The sequence below is a fragment of the Salmo salar genome, chromosome ssa02 (genome assembly GCF_905237065.1).
Source record: "Salmo salar chromosome ssa02, Ssal_v3.1, whole genome shotgun sequence".
NCBI classification, from domain to species: domain Eukaryota; kingdom Metazoa; phylum Chordata; class Actinopteri; order Salmoniformes; family Salmonidae; genus Salmo; species Salmo salar.
The window spans coordinates 63,922,092-63,947,990 of NC_059443.1; the positions used below are offsets into that span (position 1 = coordinate 63,922,092).

General features: G+C 43.4%; 1 protein-coding gene across 1 annotated transcript in view; it reads left to right on the forward strand.

The window, feature by feature from the left end:
- The first annotated feature begins 3,830 nt into the window (after positions 1-3,830).
- LOC106589584 (protein HIDE1) overlaps positions 3,831-25,899 on the forward strand; it is a 49,002-nt gene continuing 26,933 nt past the window's right edge. The window contains exons 1-5 of the mRNA XM_045707699.1: positions 3,831-3,993; positions 4,394-4,711; positions 6,157-6,545; positions 6,702-7,001; positions 7,118-7,150. Coding sequence (XP_045563655.1) covers positions 6,356-6,545; positions 6,702-7,001; positions 7,118-7,150 — 523 coding nt within the window. The 5' untranslated portion in view covers positions 3,831-3,993; positions 4,394-4,711; positions 6,157-6,355. The remainder of the gene's footprint in view (positions 3,994-4,393; positions 4,712-6,156; positions 6,546-6,701; positions 7,002-7,117; positions 7,151-25,899) is intronic.

A 25,899-nucleotide genomic window follows, 5' to 3' on the forward strand; every position in this document is an offset into this window, starting at 1 on the left:
GCCATGGTTAAATGTGGTGGTACGTGCTTTCAGTTGTGCTCGAATGCTGCCATCAATCCATGGTTTCTGGTTAGGGAAGGTTTTAATAGTCACAGTGGGTACAACATCTCCTATACAGTTCCTTATAAACTCGCTCACCGAGTCAGCGTATATATCAATGTTGTTCTCTGAGGCTACCCAGACCATGTCCCAGTCCACGTGATCGAAGTAATCTTGAAGCGTGGAATCTGATTGGTCAGACCAGCATTGGATAGACCTAAGCACGGCGCTTCCTGTTTTAGTTTCTGCCTATAGGAGGGGAGCAACAAGATGGAGTCATGGTCAGATTTGCCAAAAGGAGGGCGGTTGAGGGCCTTGTATGCATCGCAGAAATTAGAGTAGCAATGGTCGAGCATGTTCCTCGCTCGTGTACTGCAATCGATATGCTGATAGAATTTAGGTAGCCTTGTTCTCAAATCAGCTTTGTTAAAATCCCCAGCTACAATAAATGCAGCCTCAAGATATATGGTTTGCAGTTTGCATAAAGTCCAGTGAAGTTCCTTAATGGCTGTCTTGGTATCTACTTGCGATGGGATATACACGGCTGTGACAATAACCGAGGGGAGTTCTCTTGGGAGATAATGCGGTCGGCATTTGATTGTGAGGAATTCTAGGTCAGGTGAACAAAATGACTTCAGTTCCTGTATGTTGTTACAATTACACCATGAGTCGTTAACTTCTCAGGGCTACGTGGGACGCTACCGTTCCACCCACGGTTCACACTATTCAACAGCCAGTGAAATATCAGGGCGGCAAAACAACAAAATGTCATAATTAAAATTTCTCTAACATACAACTATTTTACACCATTTTAAAGATACACCTCTCCTTAATCCAACCACATTGTCCGATTTCAAAAAGGTTTTCGGCGAAAGCATAAAGTTAGATTATGTTAGGACAGTGCCAACACCAGACAAACCACACAGCCATTTTCCAAGCCGGAGAGGGGTCACAAAAACCATAAATACAGCTAAAATTAAGCACTAACCTTTGACGATCTTCATTAGATGACACTCCTAGGACTCAATGTTACACAATACACGTATGTTTTGTTCGATAAAGTTCATATTTATATCCAAAAACCCTATTTTACATTGGCGCGTGATGTTCAGAAAATATTTTGCCTCCAAAACTGCCGGTGAATGAGCACAACAATTTACAAAAATACTCATCATAAACGTTGATAAAATATTAAACTGTTATTCAAAGAATTATAGATGAACATCTCCTTAATGCAACCGCTGTGACAGATTTAAAAAAAGCTTCACTGGGAAAGCACACTTTGCAATAATCTGAGTACGGCGCTCAGAAAAATACATCAGGCAATACAGATACCCGCCATTTTGGAGTCATCTAAAATCATAAATAGCATTATAAATATTCACTTACCTTTGATGATCTTCATCAGAAGGCACTTCCAGGGATCCCAGGTCCACAAAAAATGTTGTTTTGTTCGATAAAGTCCATAATTTATGTCCAAATACCTCCTCGTTGTTTGCGCGTTCAGTAAGCTACTCCAAATTGTAGGAAGCTCGGCAAAAAAGTCGAAAAGTCTAAAAAAGTTATATTTACGTTCGAAAAAACATGTCAAACGTTGTATAGCATCAATCTTTAGGGCCTTCTTAACATAAAACTTCGATAATATTCCAACCGGACGATTCCAATGTCTTGAAAAACATTATGGAACACAGCTACCTCATCACGTGAACGCGCGCCAATGAACATGTCATTTTCTGAGTCACCAACTTCCCGGCCTTCTTTTTCGCTCTCTGTTCACTGCAAAAGCCTGAAACAAGGTTCTAAAGACTGTTGACATCTAGTGGAAGCCTTAGGAAGTGCAAAATGAACCCTAAGTCACTGTGTGTTAGATAGGCAATGACTTGAAAAGACTACAAGCATCAGATTTCCCACTTCCTGGTTGGATTTTTCTCTGGTTTTTGCCTGCCATATGAGTTCTGTTATACTCACAGACATCATTCAAACAGTTTTAGAAACTACAGAGTGTTTTCTATCCAAATCTACTAATAATATGCAAATATTTGACTCTGGGCCCGAGTATTAGGCAGTTTACTCTGGGCACACTTTTCATCCGAAATTGAAAATACTGCCCCCTATACCCTAAAAAGTTAATCATGAAACATGCACCCATCCCTTCTTCTTACCAGAGAGATGTTTATTCCTGTCAGCGCGATGCACTGAAAATCCCGTTGGCTGTACTGACTCCGACAGCGTGTCCCAAGCTAGCCATGTTTCCGTGAAACAGAGTATGTTACAATCCCGGATATCTCTTTGGAAAGCAACTCTTGCCCTGATTTCGTCGACTTTGTTAACTAGGGACTGGACATTAGCGAGTAGTGCATCAATACGTGTTCCTCATATTTGGAGTTCTCGATTTGTTCTGCATATTTGGAGTGCTCCACTTATTTTAAGTGTTTCTAAAATCCCCTATCGAGATAAATGAAGGGTGGAAAACCGATTGGAACCATTTCCCTGTTTGACCGCTAGGTTGTATGGGTATTATGACATCTCCACTGTGGACATCTCTATTATTGTGCATGTTTACACAGCGAACGCACTATCACCACTTTGAAGTCAATATCTATCTCTGGTCCAGGGCGCAGTCCTTCACTAGTAGAGGTTAGTAGAGGAACCCACACTCTTGCCATGGACCAGAGCTAATAGATATATATACCTTTGTTTAATAAATGTCAAAGCAATACATTAAATATCACTAAATAAATAAATTCCATTGAAATATGATGTTAAAAGCACAATTGATTCGACTTTAAATAGCGTTAAATTTTGGTTTTATTATGCTTCAGAATGGTCCCTGTTCTTGTCCAAAAGTTCTATATGATCTATGGCAGGACGGCAGTGAGACTTCTCATCCACTAGGTGTCAGTGTTGTACTGCAAGGCGTCTCCAGATTGATTACGCTACTTTATTGTGTCTGCTCTGTGCATGTAGCCTATTTACCCATATGATTAATGAACTTGTGAAGACTACATAAAGAGAACAGCCTCAATTCGTCGGAGCATGGACAAGGTGTCGAAAGCGTTCCAAAGGGATGCTGGCCCATGTTGACTCCAATGCTTCCCACAGTTTTGTCAAGTTGGCTGGATGTCCTTTGGGTGGTGGACCATTCTTGATACACACGGGAAACTGTTGAGTGTGAAAAACCCAGCAGCGTTGCAGTTCTTGACACAAACTGGTGTGTCTGGCATTTACTACCATACCCTGTTCAAAGGCACATAAATATTTTGCCTTGCCCATTCACCATCTGAATGGCACACATACACAATCAAAGTCTCAATTGTCTCAAGGCTTAAAAATCCTTCTTTAACCTGTCTCCTCCCCTTCATCTACACTGATTGAAGTGGATTTAACAATTGACATCAATAAGGGATCATAGCTTTCACCTGGATTCACCTGGCCAGTTGGTCACATACACGGAAAAGGCAGGTGTTCTTTATGTTTTGTACACTCAGTGTATGTCTCATGCTCTGTGTACAATATGCATGGATCCACACACCAGGGATATTCTGTGGTCTTGGTTTATTATTATATGATCTCACATCGCATTAACAAACCCCTTAAAAGGAAGTGTGCTTGTATGTTGTACTTCCCCTCAGTCCTATTTTAAGACGTTGTCATACTTTTCACACACACACACACACACGTACGCACACACACACACACACACACACACACACACACACACACACACACACACACACACACACACACACACACACACACACACACACACACACACACACACACACACACACACACACACACACACACAGCAGATCCTGTTTGCCTCCACCTAGAGCAGATGTTTCCACATCCACACAGAAGAGAGACTGCTTGCTCCTTCAAAGATGCTTGTCTGTCGATACCATCTCTCACTTTGGATATTTGTTCTGCTTATCTGTTATCTACAACTTTGGGGTAAGTACTTTGAATATGAATTTACTGACACTTATGTTGTAGATTTCAGGGTAAAGTAGTTGAGCCATTTCAATGATGTTTGGCATCAGTTCTGTTATCTTTATTTCCTGACAATTTAAGTAGTCTATTTGGATGGGGTAATGTGATCCTAGATCACAGGAGGTTGGTGGCACCTTAATTAGGGATGACGGGCTTGTGGTAATGACCGCAGCGGAATTAATCAAATGGTATCAAATATATCAAATACATGGTTTCGAGGTGTTTGATGCCATTCCATTTACTCCGTTCCGGACATTATTATGAGCTGTTCTCCCCTCAGCAGCCTCCTGTGTCCTATATCTGTTTAGTGGAATTCAGTGTTTACTATTAGTGGGTCTCACACTTGACTGCTCCTCCCCAGATACAGCATCCTCAGACCTCCTCCCGGTCTCCCCCCCAACACCCTCCCTTACCCAGGCCTCCTCTGTAGGCAACACCGTCCTGGGGACTGTGGTCCTGGTTTGTCGGGCCCCTGAGGGCCCTGGAGGGACCCTGTTCAGACTCCACCGGGTTAAAAAGCTGGTGAACACCATGACTTTCCCCAGTGAGAGACAGGAGGCCCAGTTCACAGTGAGAGTGAGGGAGGATTCCGCTCGGGAGCTTCTATACTGCTGCCTGTATCAGAACAGCCAGGGGAAGTATAGCCCATACAGCCACTATCTGACTCTGAAAAAACAAGGTGAGTTTTATAGTTATATAGTGAGTTTTATATTTATGATTGATGATTTTGGATCAGGTAGTTGAGTACGGTGGAGCCGTGGATCTGGGACAGAAACTACGGCAAGCACCATGATCACTACAAATAATGATGATAATCAGTCACAGAAATCTTTTTCTGCCATTTATCGTAACAGTAAATGGAAATGCTATTTCAAAGTGAGAAACGGTTCAGAGGTTTATGCTAGGTTTAAAGCCACTTGTGGTGGAAGTCAATAAACACTCCTATCTGCTTCTCCACCACCACTAGCAAAACTGCCATAGGTGTTCTCAGTGGTTACATGTGTGTGTGCTTGAATGTGTGTATCGTACTGTTACACCCTGCAGGTTATATAGAAACCACAAACATCAAGCTTGACAGTTAAGGCAGGACGTGTGAATGACAACACAGGATAAACTTAAATGGCAGTTCTCACATTACCTCAGAGACTGGATATACAGCTTCTGCTAAATATCCCATGTCTAAATGTATAGTTTCAGTACATAATGCCTATAGACTACTATGCATTTGGTTTGATAAAGTTTATTACGAAAGTAACAAGCTCTTGAATTCATCTCCTTGGAGTTGAAAGGAAGCTCCCTTCTTTACTTTTCTTATAGTAGGAAGACTTCACCATTTCAACCCCTTTATAGCAAATCAAATTTCAAATCAAATCAAATGTATTTATAAAGACCTTCTTACATCAGCTGATGTCACAAAGTGCTGTACAGAAACCCAGCCTAAAACCCAAACAGCATGCAATGCAGGTGTAGAGGCACAGTGGTTAGGAAAATTCTCCCTAGAAAGGCCAGAACCTAGGAAGAAACCTAGAGAGGAACCAGGCTATGAGGGGTGGCCAGTCCTCTTCTGGCTGTGCCGGGTGGAGATTATAACAGAATATGGCCAAGATGTTCAAATGTTCATAGATGACCAGCAGGGTCAAATAATAATAATCACAGTGGTTGTAGAGGGTGCAACAGGTCAACACCTCAGGAGTAAATGTCAGTTGGCTTTTCATAGCCAATCATTCAGAGTATCTCTATCTCCTGCTGTCTCTAGAGAGTTGAAAACAGCAGGTCTGGGACAGGTAGCATGTCCGGTGAACAGGTCAGGGTTCCATAGCCGCAGGCAGAACAGTTGAAACTAGAGCAGCAGCACGACCAGGTGGACTGGGGACAGCAAGGAGTCATCAGGCCAGGTAGTCCTGAGGCATGGTCCTAGGGCTCAGGTCCTCCGAGAAAGAGAGAGAGCGAGAGAGAGAAAAAAAAGAGAATTAGAGAGAGCATACTTAAATTCACACAGGACACCGGATAAGACAGGAGAAATACTCCAGATATAACAGACTGACCCTAGCCCCCCGACACATAAACTAATGCAGCATAAATCTCTCTCTCTCCCCCTCTCCCCCTCTCTCTCTCTCTCTCTAGGTGTAGCCTCTCCTAGAGCTCCTCCTCCTCCTTCCCCCCTTCTCCTCCCACCCCTCCTCTCAGTTGATCCCCCAGGTGGTCAGGTGAAGCACGGCCAGACATTATCCTTCCACTGCTCCCCCCTCCTCCTCACTCCCAGCAGAGCCCTAAACCAGAGGCCTTCCTACTGCTGAGGACAGCTAAAGCGACTGGGCAATCCATGGGGAGCTCCATGGTCCACCCCCAGGCCTCCCTGGTGTCCCACTCCACAGCCCAGACCGGGGCCTTCCACCTGGGGCCCGTGAGGGGAGGCGAGGGGGGGTCCTACACCTGCCTCTACCAGGTTACAATGCCTCGTCAGGGACCGGCTAATTCAACCGCCAGTCATCCAGTTCTTGTCACGGTCACAGGTGAGAGATCTGGTTGAGGGGTGAAATTTCAGCTAGACACTGATCTAAAGTCAGTTATGTATTGTATTCCCAATGGTTAAGGTTAGAATTGTGTGTGAGAAAATCTGATACCCATACTCTCTCTCCATCTTTTCTCTGGTGGGCCTGCCATCCCAGAGCTGTTGCCGGTGCCCACTCTCTCTCTCCAGAGCCAGGCTGGGGAGTGGGCCTTGGTGTGTACTGGCTCACCTGCCTTCCCTGGCGCCCGCTTCTCTCTATACCGCCTGGGAAGTACCTTCCCTGATGCCACCCGTAGTGCCCCCGCTACCCGATATCGTGCCCTTTTTGCTCTCTCATCCCTGCCTGCCCAGGACAGCCCGTTGTCAGACCAGTACCAGTGCCAATACAGTTCCCTGCTGGGAGCAGAGTGGAGCCACTCAGAGAGAAGTCCACTGGTGGCTGTGCCTAGAGCCATAGGTCTGCATCTCTCTGATGTCTGTGTCTGTCTGAGCCTGTGTGCGTCAACTCATACCACTCAAGAGGCAGCCTTGAATTATTTTTCACCTATAATAATGTCTGTCATTCTCTTCCAGAAAAGACCACCACCTCCCCTCCCTCCTCACCAGGTAACTCACTGAACCACTACGGTCAACAAATCACCCTCTGACTGGGTACTGATGTTAGACACAGTGTGGGCCTGATGTTTGGTATTGATATTAGACACAGTGTGGGCCTGATGTTTGGTATTGATGTTAGACACAGTGTGGGCCTGATGTTTGGTATTGATGTTAGACACAGTGTGGGCCTGATGTTTGGTATTGATGTTAGACACAGTGTGGGCCTGATGTTTGGTATTGATGTTAGACACAGTGTGGGCCTGATGTTTGGTAATAGACACAGTGTGGGCCTGATGTTTGGTATTGATATTAGACACAGTGTGGGCCTGATGTTTGGTATTGATGTTAGACACAGTGTGGGCCTGATGTTTGGTATTGATGTTAGACACAGTGTGGGCCTGATGTTTGGTAATAGACACAGTGTGGGCCTGATGTTTGGTATTGATGTTAGACGCAGTGTGGGCCTGATGTTTGGTATTGATATTAGACACAGTGTGGGCCTGATGTTTGGTATTGATGTTAGACACAGTGTGGGCCTGGTGTTTGGTATTGATATTAGACACAGTGTGGGCCTGATGTTTGGTATTGATATTAGACACAGTGTGGGCCTGATGTTTGGTATTAGACACAGTGTGGGCCTGATGTTTGGTATTGATATTAGAGACAGTGTGGGCCTGATGTTTGGTATTAGACACAGTGTGGGCCTGATGTTTGGTATTGATGTTAGACACAGTGGGCCTGATGTTTGGTATTAGACACAGTGTGTGCCTGATGTTTGGTATTGATATTAGACACAGTGTGGGCCTGATGTTTGGTATTGATATTAGACACAGTGTGGGCCTGATGTTTGGTATTGATATTAGACACAGTGTGGGCCTGATGTTTGGTATTGATATTAGACACAGTGTGGGCCTGATGTTTGGTATTGATATTAGACACAGTGTGGGCCTGATGTTTGGTATTGATGTTAGACACAGTGGGCCTGATGTTTGGTATTAGACACAGTGTGGGCCTGATGTTTGGTATTGATATTAGACACAGTGTGGGCCTGATGTTTGGTATTGATATTAGACACAGTGTGGGCCTGATGTTTGGTATTGATATTAGACACAGTGTGGGCCTGGTGTTTGGTATTGATATTAGACACAGTGTGGGCCTGATGTTTGGTATTGATATTAGACACAGTGTGGGCCTGATGTTTGGTATTGATGTTAGACACAGTGTGGGCCTGATGTTTGGTATTGATATTAGACACAGTGTGGGCCTGGTGTTTGGTATTGATATTAGACACAGTGTGGGCCTGGTGTTTGGTATTGATATTAGACACAGTGTGGGCCTGATGTTTGGTATTAGACACAGTGTGGGCCTGATGTTTGGTATTGATATTAGACACAGAGTGGGCCTGATGTTTGGTATTGATGTTAGACACAGTGTGGGCCTGATGTTTGGTATTGATGTTAGACACAGTGTGGGCCTGATGTTTGGTATTAGACACAGTGTGGGCCTGATGTTTGGTATTGATATTAGACACAGTGTGGGCCTGATGTTTGGTATTGATATTAGACACAGTGTGGGCCTGATGTTTGGTATTGATGTTAGACACAGTGTGGGCCTGATGTTTGGTATTGATATTAGACACAGTGTGGGCCTGATGTTTGGTATTGATATTAGACACAGTGTGGGCCTGATGTTTGGTATTGATATTAGACACAATGTGGGCCTGATGTTTGGTATTGATGTTAGACACAGTGTGGGCCTGATGTTTGGTATTGATATTAGACACAATGTGTGCCTGATGTTTGGTATTGATATTAGACACAATGTGGGCCTGATGTTTGGTATTGATGTTAGACACTGTGTGGGCCTGATGTTTGGAATTGATATTAGACACAATGTGGGCCTGGTGTTTGGTATTGATATTAGACACAGTGTGGGCCTGATGTTTGGTATTGATGTTAGACACAGTGTGGGCCTGATGTTTGGTATTGATATTAGACACAGTGTGGGCCTGATGTTTGGTATTGATGTTAGACACAGTGTGGGCCTGATGTTTGGTATTGATGTTAGACACAGTGTGGGCCTGATGTTTGGTATTGATGTTAGACACAGTGTGGGCCTGATGTTTGGTATTGATGTTAGACACAGTGTGGGCCTGATGTTTGGTAATAGACACAGTGTGGGCCTGATGTTTGGTATTGATATTAGACACAGTCTGGGCCTGATGTTTGGTATTGATGTTAGACACAGTGTGGGCCTGATGTTTGGTATTGATGTTAGACACAGTGTGGGCCTGATGTTTGGTAATAGACACAGTGTGGGCCTGATGTTTGGTATTGATGTTAGACGCAGTGTGGGCCTGATGTTTGGTATTGATATTAGACACAGTGTGGGCCTGATGTTTGGTATTGATGTTAGACACAGTGTGGGCCTGGTGTTTGGTATTGATATTAGACACAATGTGGGCCTGATGTTTGGTATTGATATTAGACACAGTGTGGGCCTGATGTTTGGTATTAGACACAATGTGGGCCTGATGTTTGGTATTGATATTAGACACAGTGTGGGCCTGATGTTTGGTATTGATATTAGACACAGTGTGGGTCTGATGTTTGGTATTAGACACAGTGTGGGCCTGATGTTTGGTATTGATATTAGAGACAGTGTGGGCCTGATGTTTGGTATTAGACACAGTGTGGGCCTGATGTTTGGTATTGATGTTAGACACAGTGGGCCTGATGTTTGGTATTAGACACAGTGTGTGCCTGATGTTTGGTATTGATATTAGACACAGTGTGGGCCTGATGTTTGGTATTGATATTAGACACAGTGTGGGCCTGATGTTTGGTATTGATATTAGACACAGTGTGGGCCTGATGTTTGGTATTGATATTAGACACAATGTGGGCCTGATGTTTGGTATTGATATTAGACACAGTGTGGGCCTGATGTTTGGTATTGATGTTAGAAACAGTGGGCCTGATGTTTGGTATTAGACACAGTGTGGGCCTGATGTTTGGTATTGATATTAGACACAGTGTGGGCCTGATGTTTGGTATTGATATTAGACACAGTGTGGGCCTGATGTTTGGTATTGATATTAGACACAGTGTGGGCCTGGTGTTTGGTATTGATATTAGACACAGTGTGGGCCTGATGTTTGGTATTGATATTAGACACAGTGTGGGCCTGATGTTTGGTATTGATGTTAGACACAGTGTGGGCCTGGTGTTTGGTATTGATGTTAGACACAGTGTGGGCCTGATGTTTGGTATTGATGTTAGACACAGTTTGGGCCTGATGTTTGGTATTGATATTAGACACAGTGTGGGCCTGGTGTTTGGTATTGATATTAGACACAGTGTGGGCCTGATGTTTGGTATTGATATTAGACACAGTGTGGGCCTGATGTTTGGTATTGATTGACACAGTGTGGGCCTGATGTTTGGTATTGATATTAGACACAGTATGGGCCTGATGTTTGGTATTGATATTAGACACAGTGTGGGCCTGATGTTTGGTATTGATGTTAGACACAGTGTGGGCCTGATGTTTGGTATTGATATTAGACACAGTGTGGGCCTGATGTTTGGTATTGATATTAGACACAGTGTGGGCCTGATGTTTGGTATTGATATTAGACACAGTGTGGGCCTGATGTTTGGTATTGATGTTAGACACAGTGTGGGCCTGGTGTTTGGTATTGATGTTAGACACAGTGTGGGCCTGATGTTTGGTATTGATGTTAGACACAGTTTGGGCCTGATGTTTGGTATTGATATTAGACACAGTGTGGGCCTGGTGTTTGGTATTGATATTAGACACAGTGTGGGCCTGATGTTTGGTATTGATATTAGACACAGTGTGGGCCTGATGTTTGGTATTGATTAGACACAGTATGAGCCTGATGTTTGGTATTGATATTAGACACAGTGTGGGCCTGATGTATGGTATTGATATTAGACACAGTGTGGGCCTGATGTTTGGTATTAGACACAGTGTGGGCCTGGTGTTTGGTATTGATATTAGACACAGTGTGGGCCTGATGTTTGTTATTGATATTAGACACAGTGTGGGCCTGATGTTTGGTATTGATGTTAGACACAGTGTGGGCCTGGTGTTTGGTATTGATGTTACACACAGTGTGGGCCTGATGTTTGGTATTGATGTTAGACACAGTTTGGGCCTGATGTTTGGTATTGATATTAGACACAGAGTGGGCCTGGTGTTTGGTATTGATATTAGACACAGTGTGGGCCTGATGTTTGGTATTGATATTAGACAAAGTGTGGGCCTGGTGTTTGGTATTGATATTAGACACAGTGTGGGCCTGATGTTTGGTATTAGACACAGTGTGGGCCTGATGTTTGGAATTGATATTAGAGACAGTGTGGGCCTGATGTTTGGTATTAGACACAGTGTGGGCCTGATTTTTGGTATTGATGTTAGACACAGTGTGGGCCTGATGTTTGGTATTGATATTGGAGACAATGTGGGCCTGATGTTTGGTATTGATATTAGACACAGTGTGGGCCTGATGTTTGGTATTGATATTAGACACAGTGTGGTCCAGATGTTTGGTATTAGACACAGTGTGGGCCTGATGTTTGGTATTGATATTAGAGACAGTGTGGGCCTGATGTTTGGTATTAGACACAGTGTGGGCCTGATTTTTGGTATTGATATTAGACACAGTGTGGGCCTGGTGTTTGGTATTGATATTAGACACAGTGTGGGCCTGATGTTTGGTATTGATGTTAGACACAGTGTGGGCCTGGTGTTTGGTATTGATGTTAGACACAGTGTGGGCCTGATGTTTGGTATTGATGTTAGACACAGTTTGGGCCTGATGTTTGGTATTGATATTAGACACAGTGTGGGCCTGGTGTTTGGTATTGATATTAGACACAGTGTGGGCCTGATGTTTGGTATTGATATTAGACACAGTGTGGGCCTGATGTTTGGTATTAGACACAGTGTGGGCCTGATGTTTGGTATTGATATTAGACACAGTATGAGCCTGATGTTTGGTATTGATATTAGACACAGTGTGGGCCTGATGTTTGGTATTGATATTAGACACAGTGTGGGCCTGATGTTTGGTATTAGACACAGTGTGGGCCTGATGTTTGGTATTGATATTAGACACAGTGTGGGCCTGATGTTTGGTATTGATGTTAGACACAGTGTGGGCCTGATGTTTGGTATTAGACACAGTGTGGGCCTGATGTTTGGTATTGATGTTAGACACAGTGTGGGCCTGATGTTTGGTATTAGACACAGTGTGGGCCTGATGTTTGGTATTGATGTTAGACACAGTGTGGGCCTGATGTTTGGTATTGATGTTAGACACAGTTTGGGCCTGATGTTTGGTATTGATATTAGACACAGTGTGGGCCTGGTGTTTGGTATTGATATTAGACACAGTGTGGGCCTGATGTTTGGTATTGATATTAGACACAGTGTGGGCCTGATGTTTGGTATTAGACACAGTGTCGGCCTGATGTTTGGTATTGATATTAGACACAGTATTGGCGTGATGTTTGGTATTGATATTAGACACAGTGTGGGCCTGATGTTTGGTATTGATATTAGACACAGTGTGGGCCTGATGTTTGGTATTAGACACAGTGTGGGCCTGATGTTTGGTATTGATATTAGAGACAGTGTGGGCCTGATGTTTGGTATTAGACACAGTGTGGGCCTGATGTTTGGTATTGATGTTAGACACAGTGGGCCTGATGTTTGGTATTAGACACAGTGTGTGCCTGCTGTTTGGTATTGATATTAGACACAGTGCGGGCCTGATGTTTGGTATTGATATTAGACACAGTGTGGGCCTGATGTTTGGTATTGATATTAGACACAGTGTGGGCCTGATGTTTGGTATTGATATTAGACACAGTGTGGGCCTGATGTTTGGTATTGATATTAGACACAGTGTGGGCCTGATGTTTGGTATTAGACACAGTGTGGGCCTGATGTTTGGTATTGATATTAGACACAGTATGGGCCTGATGTTTGGTATTGATATTAGACACAGTGTGGGCCTGATGTTTGGTATTGATATTGGACACAGTGTGGGCCTGATGTTTGGTATTAGACACAGTGTGGGCCTGATGTTTGGTATTGATATTAGAGACAGTGTGGGCCTGATGTTTGGTATTAGACACAGTGTTGGCCTGATGTTTGGTATTGATGTTAGACACAGTGGGCCTGATGTTTGGTATTAGACACAGTGTGTGCCTGCTGTTTGGTATTGATATTAGACACAGTGTGGGCCTGATGTTTGGTATTGATATTAGACACAGTGTGGGCCTGATGTTTGGTATTGATATTAGACACAGTTGGGCCTGATGTTTGGTATTGATATTAGACACGGTGTGGGCCTGATGTTTGGTATTGATATTAGACACAGTGTGGGCCTGATGTTTGGTATTGATATTAGACACAGTGTGGGCCTGATGTTTGGTATTGATATTAGACACAGTGTGGGCCTGATGTTTGGTATTGATATTAGACACAGTGTGGGCCTGATGTTTGGTATTGATATTAGACACAGTGTGGGCCTGATGTTTGGTATTGATATTAGACACAGTGTGGGCCTGATGTTTGGTATTGATATTAGACACAGTGTGGGCCTGATGTTTGGTATTGATATTAGACACAGTGTGGGCCTGGTGTTTGGTATTGATATTAGACACAGTGTGGGCCTGATGTTTGGTATTAGACATAGTGTGGGCCTGATGTTTGGTATTGATGTTAGACACAGTGTGGGCCTGATGTTTGGTATTGATATTAGACACAGTGTGGGCCTGATGTTTGGTATTGATGTTAGACACAGTGTGGGCCTGATGTTTGGTATTGATGTTAGACACAGTGTGGGCCTGATGTTTGGTATTAGACACAGTGTGGGCCTGTGTGGGCCTGATGTTTGGTATTGATGTTAGACACAGTGTGGGCCTGATGTTTGGTATTGATGTTAGACACAGTGTGGGCCTGATGTTTGGTATTAGACACAGTGTGGGCCTGATGTTTGGTATTGATATTAGACAAAGTGTGGGCCTGATGTTTGGTATTGATATTAGACACAGTGTGGGCCTGGTGTTTGGTATTGATATTAGACACAGTGTGGGCCTGATGTTTGGTATTATACACAGTGTGGGCCTTATGTTTGGAATTGATATTAGAGACAGTTTGGGCCTGATGTTTGGTATTAGACACAGTGTGGGGCTGATGTTTGGTATTGATGTTAGACACAGTGTGGGCCTGATATTTGGTATTGATATTGGAGACAGTGTGGGCCTGATGTTTGGTATTGATATTAGACACAGTGTGGGCAAGATGTTTGGTATTAGACACAGTGTGGGCCTGATGTTTGGTATTGATATTAGACACAGTGTGGGCCTGGTGTTTGGTATTGATATTAGACACAGTGTGGGCCTGATGTTTGGTATTGATGTTAGACACAGTGTGGGCCTGGTGTTTGGTATTGATGTTACACACAGTGTGGGCCTGATGTTTGGTATTGATGTTAGACACAGTTTGGGCCTGATGTTTGGTATTGATATTAGACACAGTGTGGGCCTGGTGTTTGGTATTGATATTAGACACAGTGTGGGCCTGATGTTTGGTATTGATATTAGACACAGTGTGGGCCTGATGTTTGGTATTAGACACAGTGTGGGCCTGATGTTTGGTATTGATATTAGACACAGTATGGGCCTGATGTTTGGTATTGATATTAGACACAGTGTGGGCCTGATGTTTGGTATTGATATTAGACACAGTGTGGGCCTGATGTTTGGTATTAGACACAGTGTGGGCCTGATTTTTGGTATTGATGTTAGACACAGTGGGCCTGATGTTTGGTATTAGACACAGTGTGTGCCTGCTGTTTGGTATTGATATTAGACACAGTGTGGGCCTGATGTTTGGTATTGATATTAGACACAGTGTGGGCCTGATGTTTGGTATTGATATTAGACACAGTTGGGCCTGATGTTTGGTATTGATATTAGACACGGTGTGGGCCTGATGTTTGGTATTGATATTAGACACAGTGTGGGCCTGATGTTTGGTATTGATATTAGACACAGTGTGGGCCTGATGTTTGGTATTGATATTAGACACAGTGTGGGCCTGATGTTTGGTATTGATATTAGACACAGTGTGGGCCTGATGTTTGGTATTGATATTAGACACAGTGTGGGCCTGATGTTTGTTATTGATATTAGACACAGTGTGGGCCTGATGTTTGGTATTGATATTAGACACAGTGTGGGCCTGATGTTTGGTATTGATATTAGACACAGTGTGGGCCTGGTGTTTGGTATTGATATTAGACACAGTGTGGGCCTGTGTGGGCCTGATGTTTGGTATTGATGTTAGACACAGTGTGGGCCTGATGTTTGGTATTGATGTTAGACACAGTGTGGGCCTGATGTTTGGTATTAGACACAGTGTGGGCCTGATGTTTGGTATTGATATTAGACAAAGTGTGGGCCTGATGTTTGGTATTGATATTAGACACAGTGTGGGCCTGGTGTTTGGTATTGATATTAGACACAGTGTGGGCCTGATGTTTGGTATTAGACACAGTGTGGGCCTGATGTTTGGAATTGATATTAGAGACAGTGTGGGCCTGATGTTTGGTATTAGACACAGTGTGGGGCTGATGTTTGGTATTGATGTTAGACACAGTGTGGGCCTGATATTTGGTATTGATATTGGAGACAGTGTGGGCCTGATGTTTGGTATTGATATTAGACACAGTGTGGGCCAGATGTTTGGTATTAGACACAGTGTGGGCCTGATGTTTGGTATTGATATTAGACACAGTGTGGGCCTGGTGTTTGGTATTGATATTAGACACAGTATTGGCGTGATGTTTGGTATTGATATTAGACACAGTGTGGGCCTGATGTTTGGTATTGATATTAGACACAGTGTGGGCCTGATGTTTGGTATTAGACACAGTGTGGGCCTGATGTTTGGTATTGATATTAGAGACAGTGTGGGCCTGATGTTTGGTATTAGACACAGTGTGGGCCTGATGTTTGGTATTGATGTTAGACACAGTGGGCCTGATGTTTGGTATTAGACACAGTGTGTGCCTGCTGTTTGGTATTGATATTAGACACAGTGCGGGCCTGATGTTTGGTATTGATATTAGACACAGTGTGGGCCTGATGTTTGGTATTGATATTAGACACAGTGTGGGCCTGATGTTTGGTATTGATATTAGACACAGTGTGGGCCTGATGTTTGGTATTGATATTAGACACAGTGTGGGCCTGATGTTTGGTATTAGACACAGTGTGGGCCTGATGTTTGGTATTGATATTAGACACAGTATGGGCCTGATGTTTGGTATTGATATTAGACACAGTGTGGGCCTGATGTTTGGTATTGATATTGGACACAGTGTGGGCCTGATGTTTGGTATTAGACACAGTGTGGGCCTGATGTTTGGTATTGATATTAGAGACAGTGTGGGCCTGATGTTTGGTATTAGACACAGTGTTGGCCTGATGTTTGGTATTGATGTTAGACACAGTGGGCCTGATGTTTGGTATTAGACACAGTGTGTGCCTGCTGTTTGGTATTGATATTAGACACAGTGTGGGCCTGATGTTTGGTATTGATATTAGACACAGTGTGGGCCTGATGTTTGGTATTGATATTAGACACAGTTGGGCCTGATGTTTGGTATTGATATTAGACACGGTGTGGGCCTGATGTTTGGTATTGATATTAGACACAGTGTGGGCCTGATGTTTGGTATTGATATTAGACACAGTGTGGGCCTGATGTTTGGTATTGATATTAGACACAGTGTGGGCCTGATGTTTGGTATTGATATTAGACACAGTGTGGGCCTGATGTTTGGTATTGATATTAGACACAGTGTGGGCCTGATGTTTGGTATTGATATTAGACACAGTGTGGGCCTGATGTTTGGTATTGATATTAGACACAGTGTGGGCCTGATGTTTGGTATTGATATTAGACACAGTGTGGGCCTGGTGTTTGGTATTGATATTAGACACAGTGTGGGCCTGATGTTTGGTATTAGACATAGTGTGGGCCTGATGTTTGGTATTGATGTTAGACACAGTGTGGGCCTGATGTTTGGTATTGATATTAGACACAGTGTGGGCCTGATGTTTGGTATTGATGTTAGACACAGTGTGGGCCTGATGTTTGGTATTGATGTTAGACACAGTGTGGGCCTGATGTTTGGTATTAGACACAGTGTGGGCCTGTGTGGGCCTGATGTTTGGTATTGATGTTAGACACAGTGTGGGCCTGATGTTTGGTATTGATGTTAGACACAGTGTGGGCCTGATGTTTGGTATTAGACACAGTGTGGGCCTGATGTTTGGTATTGATATTAGACAAAGTGTGGGCCTGATGTTTGGTATTGATATTAGACACAGTGTGGGCCTGGTGTTTGGTATTGATATTAGACACAGTGTGGGCCTGATGTTTGGTATTATACACAGTGTGGGCCTTATGTTTGGAATTGATATTAGAGACAGTGTGGGCCTGATGTTTGGTATTAGACACAGTGTGGGGCTGATGTTTGGTATTGATGTTAGACACAGTGTGGGCCTGATATTTGGTATTGATATTGGAGACAGTGTGGGCCTGATGTTTGGTATTGATATTAGACACAGTGTGGGCAAGATGTTTGGTATTAGACACAGTGTGGGCCTGATGTTTGGTATTGATATTAGACACAGTGTGGGCCTGGTGTTTGGTATTGATATTAGACACAGTGTGGGCCTGATGTTTGGTATTGATGTTAGACACAGTGTGGGCCTGGTGTTTGGTATTGATGTTACACACAGTGTGGGCCTGATGTTTGGTATTGATGTTAGACACAGTTTGGGCCTGATGTTTGGTATTGATATTAGACACAGTGTGGGCCTGGTGTTTGGTATTGATATTAGACACAGTGTGGGCCTGATGTTTGGTATTGATATTAGACACAGTGTGGGCCTGATGTTTGGTATTAGACACAGTGTGGGCCTGATGTTTGGTATTGATATTAGACACAGTATGGGCCTGATGTTTGGTATTGATATTAGACACAGTGTGGGCCTGATGTTTGGTATTGATATTAGACACAGTGTGGGCCTGATGTTTGGTATTAGACACAGTGTGGGCCTGATGTTTGGTATTGATGTTAGACACAGTGGGCCTGATGTTTGGTATTAGACACAGTGTGTGCCTGCTGTTTGGTATTGATATTAGACACAGTGTGGGCCTGATGTTTGGTATTGATATTAGACACAGTGTGGGCCTGGTGTTTGGTATTGATATTAGACACAGTTGGGCCTGATGTTTGGTATTGATATTAGACACGGTGTGGTTCTGATGTTTGGTATTGATATTAGACACAGTGTGGGCCTGATGTTTGGTATTGATATTAGACACAGTGTGGGCCTGATGTTTGGTATTGATATTAGACACAGTGTGGGCCTGATGTTTGGTATTGATATTAGACACAGTGAGGGCCTGATGTTTGGTATTGATATTAGACACAGTGTGGGCCTGATGTTTGTTATTGATATTAGACACAGTGTGGGCCTGATGTTTGGTATTGATATTAGACACAGTGTGGGCCTGATGTTTGGTATTGATATTAGACACAGTGTGGGCCTGGTGTTTGGTATTGATATTAGACACAGTGTGGGCCTGTGTGGGCCTGATGTTTGGTATTGATGTTAGACACAGTGTGGGCCTGATGTTTGGTATTGATGTTAGACACAGTGTGGGCCTGATGTTTGGTATTAGACACAGTGTGGGCCTGATGTTTGGTATTGATATTAGACAAAGTGTGGGCCTGATGTTTGGTATTGATATTAGACACAGTGTGGGCCTGGTGTTTGGTATTGATATTAGACACAGTGTGGGCCTGATGTTTGGTATTAGACACAGTGTGGGCCTGATGTTTGGAATTGATATTAGAGACAGTGTGGGCCTGATGTTTGGTATTAGACACAGTGTGGGGCTGATGTTTGGTATTGATGTTAGACACAGTGTGGGCCTGATATTTGGTATTGATATTGGAGACAGTGTGGGCCTGATGTTTGGTATTGATATTAGACACAGTGTGGGCCAGATGTTTGGTATTAGACACAGTGTGGGCCTGATGTTTGGTATTGATATTAGACACAGTGTGGGCCTGGTGTTTGGTATTGATATTAGACACAGTGTGGGCCTGATGTTTGGTATTGTTGTTAGACACAGTGTGGGCCTGGTGTTTGGTATTGATATTACACACAGTGTGGGCCTGATGTTTGGTATTGATGTTAGACACAGTTTGGGCCTGATGTTTGGTATTGATATTAGACACAGTGTGGGCCTGGTGTTTGGTATTGATATTAGACACAGTGTGGGCCTGATGTTTGGTATTGATATTAGACACAGTGTGGGCCTGATGTTTGGTATTAGACACAGTGTGGGCCTGATGTTTGGTATTGATATTAGACACAGTATGGGCCTGATGTTTGGTATTGATATTAGACACAGTGTGGGCCTGATGTTTGGTATTGATATTAGACACAGTGTGGGCCTGATGTTTGGTATTAGACACAGTGTGGGCCTGATGTTTGGTATTGATATTAGAGACAGTGTGGGCCTGATGTTTGGTATTAGACACAGTGTGGGCCTGATGTTTGGTATTGATGTTAGACACAGTGGGCCTGATGTTTGGTATTAGACACAGTGTGTGCCTGCTGTTTGGTATTGATATTAGACACAGTGTGGGCCTGATGTTTGGTATTGATATTAGACACAGTGTGGGCCTGATGTTTGGTATTGATATTAGACACAGTTGGGCCTGATGTTTGGTATTGATATTAGACACGGTGTGGGCCTGATGTTTGGTATTGATATTAGACACAGTGTGGGCCTGATGTTTGGTATTGATATTAGACACAGTGTGGGCCTGATGTTTGGTATTGATATTAGACACAGTGTGGGCCTGATGTTTGGTATTGATATTAGACACAGTGTGGGCCTGATGTTTGGTATTGATATTAGACACAGTGTGGGCCTGATGTTTGTTATTGATATTAGACACAGTGTGGGCCTGATGTTTGGTATTGATATTAGACACAGTGTGGGCCTGATGTTTGGTATTGATATTAGACACAGTGTGGGCCTGGTGTTTGGTATTGATATTAGACACAGTGTGGGCCTGATGTTTGGTATTAGACATAGTGTGGGCCTGATGTTTGGTATTGATATTAGAGACAGTGTGGGCCTGATGTTTGGTATTAGACACAGTGTGGGCCTGATGTTTGGTATTGATATTAGACACAGTGTGGGCCTGGTGTTTGGTATTGATATTAGACACAGTATGGGCCTGATGTTTGGTATTGATATTAGACACAGTGTGGGCCTGATGTTTGGTATTGATATTAGACACAGTGTGGGCCTGATGTTTGGTATTAGACACAGTGTGGGCCTGATGTTTGGTATTGATGTTAGACACAGTGGGCCTGATGTTTGGTATTAGACACAGTGTGTGCCTGCTGTTTGGTATTGATATTAGACACAGTGTGGGCCTGATGTTTGGTATTGATATTAGACACAGTGTGGGCCTGATGTTTGGTATTGATATTAGACACAGTTGGGCCTGATGTTTGGTATTGATATTAGACACGGTGTGGGCCTGATGTTTGGTATTGATATTAGACACAGTGTGGGCCTGATGTTTGGTATTGATATTAGACACAGTGTGGGCCTGATGTTTGGTATTGATATTAGACACAGTGTGGGCATGATGTTTGGTATTGATATTAGACACAGTGTGGGCCTGATGTTTGGTATTGATATTAGACACAGTGTGGGCCTGATGTTTGTTATTGATATTAGACACAGTGTGGGCCTGATGTTTGGTATTGATATTAGACACAGTGTGGGCCTGATGTTTGGTATTGATATTAGACACAGTGTGGGCCTGGTGTTTGGTATTGATATTAGACACAGTGTGGGCCTGTGTGGGCCTGATGTTTGGTATTGATGTTAGACACAGTGTGGGCCTGATGTTTGGTATTGATGTTAGACACAGTGTGGGCCTGATGTTTGGTATTAGACACAGTGTGGGCCTGATGTTTGGTATTGATATTAGACAAAGTGTGGGCCTGATGTTTGGTATTGATATTAGACACAGTGTGGGCCTGGTGTTTGGTATTGATATTAGACACAGTGTGGGCCTGATGTTTGGTATTAGACACAGTGTGGGCCTGATGTTTGGAATTGATATTAGAGACAGTGTGGGCCTGATGTTTGGTATTAGACACAGTGTGGGGCTGATGTTTGGTATTGATGTTAGACACAGTGTGGGCCTGATATTTGGTATTGATATTGGAGACAGTGTGGGCCTGATGTTTGGTATTGATATTAGACACAGTGTGGGCCAGATGTTTGGTATTAGACACAGTGTGGGCCTGATGTTTGGTATTGATATTAGACACAGTGTGGGCCTGGTGTTTGGTATTGATATTAGACACAGTGTGGGCCTGATGTTTGGTATTGTTGTTAGACACAGTGTGGGCCTGGTGTTTGGTATTGATGTTACACACAGTGTGGGCCTGATGTTTGGTATTGATGTTAGACACAGTTTGGGCCTGATGTTTGGTATTGATATTAGACACAGTGTGGGCCTGGTGTTTGGTATTGATATTAGACACAGTGTGGGCCTGATGTTTGGTATTGATATTAGACACAGTGTGGGCCTGATGTTTGGTATTAGACACAGTGTGGGCCTGATGTTTGGTATTGATATTAGACACAGTATGGGCCTGATGTTTGGTATTGATATTAGACACAGTGTGGGCCTGATGTTTGGTATTGATATTAGACACAGTGTGGGCCTGATGTTTGGTATTAGACACAGTGTGGGCCTGATGTTTGGTATTGATATTAGAGACAGTGTGGGCCTGATGTTTGGTATTAGACACAGTGTGGGCCTGATGTTTGGTATTGATGTTAGACACAGTGGGCCTGATGTTTGGTATTAGACACAGTGTGTGCCTGCTGTTTGGTATTGATATTAGACACAGTGTGGGCCTGATGTTTGGTATTGATATTAGACACAGTGTGGGCCTGATGTTTGGTATTGATATTAGACACAGTTGGGCCTGATGTTTGGTATTGATATTAGACACGGTGTGGGCCTGATGTTTGGTATTGATATTAGACACAGTGTGGGCCTGATGTTTGGTATTGATATTAGACACAGTGTGGGCCTGGTGTTTGGTATTGATATTAGACACAGTGTGGGCCTGATGTTTGGTATTGTTGTTAGACACAGTGTGGGCCTGGTGTTTGGTATTGATGTTACACACAGTGTGGGCCTGATGTTTGGTATTGATGTTAGACACAGTTTGGGCCTGATGTTTGGTATTGATATTAGACACAGTGTGGGCCTGGTGTTTGGTATTGATATTAGACACAGTGTGGGCCTGATGTTTGGTATTGATATTAGACACAGTGTGGGCCTGATGTTTGGTATTAGACACAGTGTGGGCCTGATGTTTGGTATTGATATTAGACACAGTATGGGCCTGATGTTTGGTATTGATATTAGACACAGTGTGGGCCTGATGTTTGGTATTGATATTAGACACAGTGTGGGCCTGATGTTTGGTATTAGACACAGTGTGGGCCTGATGTTTGGTATTGATATTAGAGACAGTGTGGGCCTGATGTTTGGTATTAGACACAGTGTGGGCCTGATGTTTGGTATTGATGTTAGACACAGTGGGCCTGATGTTTGGTATTAGACACAGTGTGTGCCTGCTGTTTGGTATTGATATTAGACACAGTGTGGGCCTGATGTTTGGTATTGATATTAGACACAGTGTGGGCCTGATGTTTGGTATTGATATTAGACACAGTTGGGCCTGATGTTTGGTATTGATATTAGACACGGTGTGGGCCTGATGTTTGGTATTGATATTAGACACAGTGTGGGCCTGATGTTTGGTATTGATATTAGACACAGTGTGGGCCTGATGTTTGGTATTGATATTAGACACAGTGTGGGCCTGATGTTTGGTATTGATATTAGACACAGTGTGGGCCTGATGTTTGGTATTGATATTAGACACAGTGTGGGCCTGATGTTTGTTATTGATATTAGACACAGTGTGGGCCTGATGTTTGGTATTGATATTAGACACAGTGTGGGCCTGATGTTTGGTATTGATATTAGACACAGTGTGGGCCTGGTGTTTGGTATTGATATTAGACACAGTGTGGGCCTGATGTTTGGTATTAGACATAGTGTGGGCCTGATGTTTGGTATTGATATTAGAGACAGTGTGGGCCTGATGTTTGGTATTAGACACAGTGTGGGCCTGATGTTTGGTATTGATATTAGACACAGTGTGGGCCTGGTGTTTGGTATTGATATTAGACACAGTGTGGGCCTGATGTTTGGTATTGATATTAGACACAGTGTGGGCCTGATGTTTGGTATTGATGTTAGACACAGTATGGGCCTGGTGTTTGGTATTGATGTTAGACACAGTGTGGGGCTGATGTTTGGTATTGATGTTAGACACAGTTTGGGCCTGATGTTTGGTATTGATATTAGACACAGTGTGGGCCTGGTGTTTGGTATTGATATTAGACACAGTGTGGGCCTGATGTTTGGTATTGATATTGGACACAGTGTGGGCCTGATGTTTGGTATTAATCACAGTGTGGGCCTGATGTTTGGTATTGATATTAGACACAGTATGAGCCTGATGTTTGGTATTGATATTAGACACAGTGTGGGCCTGATGTTTGGTATTGATATTAGACACAGTGTGGGCCTGATGTTTGGTATTAGACACAGTGTGGGCCTGATGTTTGGTATTGATATTAGAGACAGTGTGGGCCTGATGTTTGGTATTAGACACAGTGTGGGCCTGATGTTTGGTATTGATATTAGACACAGTGTGGGCCTGATGTTTGGTATTGATATTAGACACAGTGTGGGCCTGATGTTTGGTATTGATGTTAGACACAGTGGGCCTGATGTTTGGTATTAGACACAGTGTGGGCCTGATGTTTGGTATTGATATTAGACACAGTGTGGGCCTGATGTTTGGTATTGATATTAGACACAGTGTGGGCCTGATGTTTGGTATTTATATTAGACAAAGTGTGGGCCTGGTGTTTGGTATTGATATTAGACACAGTGTGGGCCTGATGTTTGGTATTAGACACAGTGTGGGCCTGATGTTTGGAATTGATATTAGAGACAGTGTGGGCCTGATGTTTGGTATTAGACACAGTGTGGGCCTGATGTTTGGTATTGATGTTAGACACAGTGTGGGCCTGATGTTTGGTATTGATATTGGAGACAGTGTGGGCCTGATGTTTGGTATTGATATTAGACACAGTGTGGGCCTGATGTTTGGTATTGATATTAGACACAGTGTGGGCCAGATGTTTGGTATTAGACACAGTGTGGGCCTGATGTTTGGTATTGATATTAGAGACAGTGTGGGCCTGATGTTTGGTATTAGACACAGTGTGGGCCTGATGTTTGGTATTGATATTAGACACAGTGTGGGCCTGGTGTTTGGTATTGATATTAGACACAGTGTGGGCCTGATGTTTGGTATTGATATTAGACACAGTGTGGGCCTGATGTTTGGTATTGATGTTAGACACAGTGTGGGCCTGGTGTTTGGTATTGATGTTAGACACAGTGTGGGCCTGATGTTTGGTATTGATGTTAGACACAGTTTGGGCCTGATGTTTGGTATTGATATTAGACACAGTGTGGGCCTGGTGTTTGGTATTGATATTAGACACAGTGTGGGCCTGATGTTTGGTATTGATATTAGACACAGTGTGGGCCTGATGTTTGGTATTAGACACAGTGTGGGCCTGATGTTTGGTATTGATATTAGACACAGTATGAGCCTGATGTTTGGTATTGATATTAGACAAAGTGTGGGCCTGATGTTTGGTATTGATATTAGACACAGTGTGGGCCTGATGTTTGGTATTAGACACAGTGTGGGCCTGATGTTTGGTATTGATATTAGACACGGTGTGGGCCTGATGTTTGGTATTGATATTAGACACAGTGTGGGCCTGATGTTTGGTATTGATATTAGACACAGTGTGGGCCTGATGTTTGGTATTGATATTAGACACAGTGTGGGCCTGATGTTTGGTATTGATATTAGACACAGTGTGGGCCTGATGTTTGGTATTGATATTAGACACAGTGTGGGCCTGATGTTTGTTATTGATATTAGACACAGTGTGGGCCTGATGTTTGGTATTGATATTAGACACAGTGTGGGCCTGATGTTTGGTATTGATATTAGACACAGTGTGGGCCTGGTGTTTGGTATTGATATTAGACACAGTGTGGGCCTGATGTTTGGTATTGATATTAGACACAGTGTGGGCCTGATGTTTGGTATTGATGTTAGACACAGTGGGCCTGATGTTTGGTATTAGACACAGTGTGGGCCTGATGTTTGGTATTGATATTAGACACAGTGTGGGCCTGATGTTTGGTATTGATATTAGACACAGTGTGGGCCTGATGTTTGGTATTGATATTAGACACAGTGTGGGCCTGATGTTTGTTATTGATATTAGACACAGTGTGGGCCTGATGTTTGGTATTGATATTAGACACAGTGTGGGCCTGATGTTTGGTATTGATATTAGACACAGTGTGGGCCTGGTGTTTGGTATTGATATTAGACACAGTGTGGGCC